At 30.1% G+C, this 7193-nt stretch overlaps 1 protein-coding gene across 1 annotated transcript; it reads right to left on the minus strand.

The window, feature by feature from the left end:
* Positions 1 to 295: 295 nt before the first annotated feature.
* Positions 296 to 6860, minus strand: LOC105209160 (uncharacterized). The gene has a single exon (XM_011179413.3). The coding sequence runs from the start codon at positions 5511 to 5513 to the stop codon at positions 5271 to 5273; it is 243 nt and encodes an 80-aa protein (XP_011177715.1). The 5' UTR covers positions 5514 to 6860; the 3' UTR covers positions 296 to 5270.
* Between the last annotated feature and the right edge of the window lie 333 nt (positions 6861 to 7193).

Here is a 7193-nt window from a genome sequence, read left to right on the forward strand (position 1 = left end):
TCAATACATGCATAAATAAATAAATAAATACATATGTATATATATAGATTTATATGTAAATAACAGCGCTGATGATTGGAGACAGCTCAACTGCTGCAAACCAAATTTGTATAGGCAAAGTGAAGTAAATTATTAAAATCAACAATTATCTTCATAATAAACAAAAATACACGCGCTTAGTATAAATCAGTGGTGGAAGAACAAGCGTGCATATGGATTTCAACACTTTTTTTTAATGAAAAAAACACATAGAATAATGAAAAAATATTTTTTTGCAAAAACAATAATAAATAAATTTAAATATATATATTTTTTGTTATTTATTGATAAATTGTATAATTCTTGTTTATTTATTTTTTATATGAAATAATGTGCATACATATTAATTGTGCTATATTATATAATTTTATAGGTTACTTATATTTTATAAAATGCTATATTTAACTAACATAATTTTTTTTGCGTATTTTTTTTGTTATTTTTTTTACTTAAAATTTTTGATTCGATTTATTTTTATAAAATTACATACCACAAAACTATTTTGCATATGTATATATTTGATATTTATTAACATTTCAACTTAAAAATTATTTATTAAAAATAAAATATTATTTTGGAATCAGGTTTTTAAGGCTCTCTGTGCTTGGTATTGCAACATTTTACAAGAATACTTATTTTACAAAATATTATATATTATTTAAAGATTTTTTATATATTTGTATATGTATACACATACATATTGAGTACATATACCTATATACATTAAATATATAAAAAATTGGCAATTATTTAATTTATAAACATAAAATATTTGCTTTACTTTAGCCTTAAAATAAATAAGAACAAATATACAGCTTATGTTAGGTAACAACTCACTGGCCTTCGTAAATGTAATTGATCATAATTATAGAGAAAAAAGTCCATTTTGTTTTATAGTATTACAATTACTGGAAAAAATTTAACTTTTGCAAATATTTTAATTATAATTATATATATGAAAACATGTAGTCTATATATTTAATTGCATAGATTTTAATGGATATTTTGCCATATATTTTTTGCACATACTGTAATTGTTGCAGTTAGACACAAACATGTTGCTTACAAGAGTAAAAAAGTAAAACATAAAAATAAATAAATAAAAATATGTTTGTATAAAGACTTTTGTTAGTATCAAGTAATAAAAAAAGTAGTAAAAATTTAGTTGCTACATTTTAGCATTTTTAACAAAAAATCAAATATTTAGAAAAAAGTTAATAAAAATATTTTAAATTTAATTAAAATAAAACAAATTTAATAAATATTTTAACTTTGTTCTGTTTTTCAAAAACCACGACTTTCCAAAAGCAATTTTTTAATAAACTTTATTGGTTTAAACTTTAAAAATAATTTTATTAAAAAAAAATATTTAAAAATATTATTTGCACGTTTTTTTATAAACAAAAATTTGTCAATTCTTAATTATAATAATTTCGATAAAATTATGACAAATGAAATTATTTGACTTAAGCAGTTTTTCCTCTGAGCGCATTTAATTGAAACTTTCATTGCAAAATTATATATTTTGGTAACATTTTTAGTAAATCCCTGCTTTAAAACATAGAATTGAAAATTTATTTATTTAAAAATCGCAAAATAACAACACCGTTTAGAGCTTGATAGCATAAACATGTTAAATCGAATTAAATTTATTTTAACATTTTTAATAAATTTAAATGGTTTACAACAATATTTCTGTAGTAACGAAAAAATAGTTATTTTTTAAATCATTATAAATATATATGCTGTTCATATTTAACAATAATTGTTCATAATGTTCAGTAAATATCTTTGAATAAATGATCAATTCTACGCTCAGCCACTTAATTCTTTCAACTCGGTGCTATACAACAACATTTCATTGAATTGAAATAACAAAAACAACCAAGTACATTTGTTTGCTTGTTCACACACAGTAAAACAAGCGTTTGAGCAAATTTATGTACATACATCTGTATATATAAACACAAATACATATGTAAGTAGCTATAGAAAAAGAACCGAAAAAATAACACTTGTGGACAAATTAAGATATTTTAACTATGAAAATTCACTTATCGCACTAATTTCATATCTCTGGTCAACAAACATGTGCGTACTACACCCACATACATACATATGTACATATGTACATCTCTACAGTGGCGAGCAAATAATAATTAAATCTGATAGACTTTATTGTTATTGCTGTCATTTCACTTAGTTTTATTTTCACAAAAAAATATATTTTTCAATGACTGCCTGTTATAATATATTAAAAAAGACTTTGAAGTCAAACCATTGTTAATCCACCAGTTGAAAAATACAAAACATTTTTAGTTTTTTTTCTGATTTTGGTTACTGTTGCTTCTTATTCTAAGCGAAAATACCCACAACTCAATGATCTTCGAAAAAATGTGCTTATCTTCTTCTTCTTGAAAACATCGTCCTAAGCAACAGGCCATTTTGAGACATAATGGTTACCAAGACGTCTAGTTACTCTGTGTTTTTAATACATTATCAATTATCTGATTCTGTTCACAAAGCAAATATAAAATCAACTTTTTCATTAATGAATAAAATATAATCTTATGCTGCCAAGTGTGTAGCCAAAGGCTTATCGAACTCTTTAGCAATACTCGTTTAAAGATAACCACCGGGAAAGATAAAGGGAAAAGAAAAAAACCAGCAGTAAGAATACATAATTATGTGCATACATATGTACTACATGTATGTATGAATGTAATGCTCCTTTGCTATGCAATGCTGTGACTATTTGAGAAATCATTTTAGAAATTTGTCAATTAAAATTTTCGGACAAAAATATGAAGTTCGATTTCTTAGCTCATTTTCATTATACGAATATCTAAGACCGGCTAATAACGGACTGAATTCATATACAGTATACTCTCGAAAAGTAAATTCTCAGAAAGTAAATAATCGCGGAAAAGTTAATCACCTTTAAGATTACACATGCACCTCGAAAAAGTAAATTTTTTAATTTACTTTTCAGAGAGTGTGATAAAAAATTCGAAACGAAGCAAGCAGCGTTTTTTACGATGTTGCAAAAACACTTACTCTCTTGTTTATCGCGTCTTTTTAGTAAATAAACTCTCCTACTTGATCCACTGGTTTAAAAATGAAAACGATGCAAATCAGGTGTCAGACTTTTTGAATTGTCGTACAAAAATGGTCAGCAAATATATTGCAAAAGAAAAAAACAAAAGAATATTCAAGATTTTTTCTCTTCATAGTAAATACATATGTATGTATGTAAATGTAAATATGTTTTTCATGTAAATCCATATGTTTTATTGAAGCAAATAAATGAATGAATTTTTTAAGTTTAAAAATGCATTTAATATTATAAAAACAGATAATTTATGTATATATTTGGAAAAGTAAATTATTCGAAAAAGTAAATTACCCAAAATACCAATCGATTTACTTTTCGAGAGTATACTGTACTGGAATATTCTAGCAGTTTTGAGAGCCGTAATGTAATTACTGATAACCTACTAATTTTGAAAATTATACAAAATAATCGAAGAAAGGAAAATTAAAGGTTTTTCAAATTAAAAATTAACATTCCTCTCATCAAAGCTATGCATTTGAGTGTTTAGTTTTTTTCAATTTTTCCAAAAAAAAAAATTAGTTTAAAAATTTATTGATGCCGAGACTTATGTTCTGCTGATTTTTGTAAACAACTTTATTCAACTTTCTATTATTTACAATGATTTTAAAAAATTACTCTTTATGGTTTTGCGATATTAACAAAAGTTTTCAAAGCAGATTTAGAGAACAAAGTTGAGCTAAAATTGGAGTGTCGCTAAAATTCAAAAAATTTGTTTTTGAAAAAAAAAAATTGTAACCAATATTTAACATTTTTTTTATATTAATTTCGAATTAAACCAAATAATTTAATGTGTAAACCAAAATTGCTAAATATTTTAAATCGTCCTAAACTATTGGCTTATATACGACAACTCAATTATTACACTGAGTGGAAATTATTGCTGAGAACTATAATGTACCATAGATGTAGATCATGTAGATAATTTCTAAATAAAAAAAAAAATAATAATAAAATTCAAATAAGAAAACAAAATAATGATTGAGTAAAGATAAAGCAATATTTTTATTGATTTTTAAATATAAACAAAAAATTTAAAATAATTAAATAAAATAATATAGTCATTAGCAAATGAAATTGCGAGATTTTTACATGAAATTCAAAATTTTTTTAACGAAAACAATAAAAAATTAATCAAAATACAAATAAAAATATATGAAACTGCAGCAATCAAACTCAAAACGCTCAATTTTAGAGCTTGTAATATTTTCACTGCTTTAAAACAAAAAAAAAATATATAAAATAAAATATAAATATGAAATAATAAATACATAATAAAAAAAATATTTTTATGTTTTAAATAAAAAATTAACTTAAAATAATAAAACAAATTAAAAAAAAAATACATTAATATTCCGAAATTGTATTTAATAATTCACATGTGAAAAACAAAATTGCTTTTGGAAAGTTTCAAATTATAGCTAATAAATTAAATTAGATTATAGCATAATATACAATATTTTGGTGTAAACATTTAAGTTGTTTCTGTAGCAAATATACACATGTGCATATGTATGTAACTATTGTTGCACAACAAAAACTAACTGTTCTAATAATTTCCACAGGGTGCACTTAGTTATAAATAAATTGTTACTATGAAATTAAATTGTTAAGCAAATATTTACATATATTACTATGTCGTAGCATGAGCATATACGCCAAGGCGCCAAAACACTTATGATAAACTACCCACTTACATGCAAATAAATAGTTTATTATATTATTTGTTTTGGAAAAACGTAGCGTCGACATAATTGCCGTTAAGGTTTTGCTGGAAAGTTCGCGACGATAACGCTGCTGAAGAACACGTAACGCATAATGCATACATATACATAGCTGTAGATGTAAGTACACACCTGTTAAACAGGCGCAAACGCTTGGCATTTCAAGAGCCGCAATCACCAACGCCGCGCGTTCCACCAACGCATTATAACATGGTAGATAGTAAATAATGTAGCGCCGCGTCATCCTTACGTCGTGCTATCTACTTGCCACACCTTAACTACTACTTAACACTGTACCGCCACATTAGCCACGTTTCCAGTATCCTTGCGCATGCTCACCCCATACCCAACAGCCAACAGCCCCTTTCAGTCTCTGCGCGCGCACACGCTTACGCTCAATTGCGCCGATCGCTGGCGCGCGTTGTCGCATGACGTGACTTCTCCTTCTCGCGCAGATCCTTAATGGCGCCCACAGTGCCGAACATCACTTTCGCTGTGAGTTGTGTCGTCTTGCCGGGCATGGACGATTTGCTGCTGCTCGTCTCACGATCCAGACTGGAGCTGCCGTTGGCGTAGGCGCTTGTGTAGGACACGTAATTGTTGTTGAGATCGCGTCCGCAACTGCATTGATGTGACATGTTTGTGTGTGTGTGTGTTTTTTTTTTTTGTAATATACTTTATTGTTTTTTACAAGTAGTGCGTTTGGCGTTGAGCGCACTCCTATACGTATACGCAACGGATAGTTGGCAAGTTGAGTTGAGCGACAATTGGCAGGATCTCAGTAGTGCTTCTAAGTTAAGCGCTGCTTCTACTTCCTTTTCTACTGGTTCGGTTTGTTGTTTTTTATTCTTCGCTTGTGTTCTTCGCTGTCTACTCACTGTGGTGTTTTTCTTTAGCACATTTCACAAATCAATTCAAAACACTTAAATTTCTGCTTGAGCTCACCGCTTACACACAGCAGTGTCGTGAATATCGTGAATATTTTAATAAAGTTATTTTTAAATATATGTTGTTGTTGTTTTTGTTGTTATTTTTTTGTAACTCTTTGGAATTTTATCTACTTCAGCGTATGTGTTGTGTTTTCAACAAGTTGTTTCTTTCCTCTAATCGTCGCTCATATCAGTCGTCATCCGTTGCCGTTGGCGGAGCAAACCGTTGCAGTGAAATTTTTACGCGTTACTGAACTGCACCAGTGTGTTGCGTTTATTTAGAGAAATTCTCTGATCGCTCGCGCTTGCCGCGCCGCTGACTTCGTGCGATCTGCTGCGCTGCGTCGAAAATCGCGTCGCGTCGCGTCGCCTCGCACTGATCAGCGAAACGTCGAAACGAAAAAAACGAGAAAAAATCAAGTATAGGGAAAAAAGCGAAAAGGTGCTCAACGCAAAGCGCGCAAAACAAACAACAAACAGCCGATAGCTAAACGCGCACAGCGAATGTGAAGCGAAAAATCGAAATGAAACGACAGCGTTAACGCGCCACCAAGCAATGCCACTCTCCTATATCTGCGCTATGTGCCGCGCCGCCCAAAACACCGCGAAGAAAATGAAAAACTTTCGTTTCTTTACGCGTTCAATACGGCTGGGCTGCCTTAACGCTTCGCCGCCAACAAATGTACGAAGAAGCGCTTACATACATAGACGTGCATATATATAAATGAAATACTGATATATTTACTGGTGTGTGTCTGTGTGCGGAGCGCGCTCTTACAGCGTACACACACAGCGATATATGTATGTAACTCGCTCGCTTGTGTATTTATGTGTGTGTGCGCGCGGTGGGCGGCTGTCGTGCGCTCATTCGTTTTGGTTTTGTTTTTGCACTGCTGATCAGCAGTCGATCGACAGTGTCAGTCGTCTATTCGTGCAGTCGCAGCGCGTCTTTGACGTCACTTAATTGCTAGTTTGCTTGTAGTGGAAATGCGCCGTTTCGCTAACACTTTCACAGACTCACTAGATAGAACTAATTTCCGAAAAAAACGATCTTTAATTTCATTCAAATGCTCAACAGATGACTGACTGACTGAGCGTTTGAGTGGCGCGTTTGACTCATTGTCGACGCGGCCTCTCTCTCTGCAAGTAAGTAGGCTTACGAGCGCAATGAGTGAGCCCACATAAACGTCAGCAGTATATACTATTGTTTGCATACTAAAGCACATAGTGTTTGAAAATAGTATTCGTACGAGAGAAGATAGTCATATAAAGATTAAAAAAAAAATTATGATTCAACAATATTTCAGTTCAACAAAACCCTGACAGAATTTTGCCCTTACCGAAACGAAAAAAAAAGAAGTCGAACACATACATACACCAAGTGGTCGG

The sequence above is a fragment of the Zeugodacus cucurbitae genome, chromosome 2 (assembly GCF_028554725.1).
Source record: "Zeugodacus cucurbitae isolate PBARC_wt_2022May chromosome 2, idZeuCucr1.2, whole genome shotgun sequence".
In the NCBI taxonomy this organism is placed as follows: Eukaryota; Metazoa; Arthropoda; class Insecta; order Diptera; family Tephritidae; genus Zeugodacus; species Zeugodacus cucurbitae.

Bases quoted from the DNA above. Each gene is read 5' to 3' on its own strand.
- LOC105209160 (XM_011179413.3), bottom strand. From the start codon at position 5,513: ATGTCACATCAATGCAGTTGCGGACGCGATCTCAACAACAATTACGTG.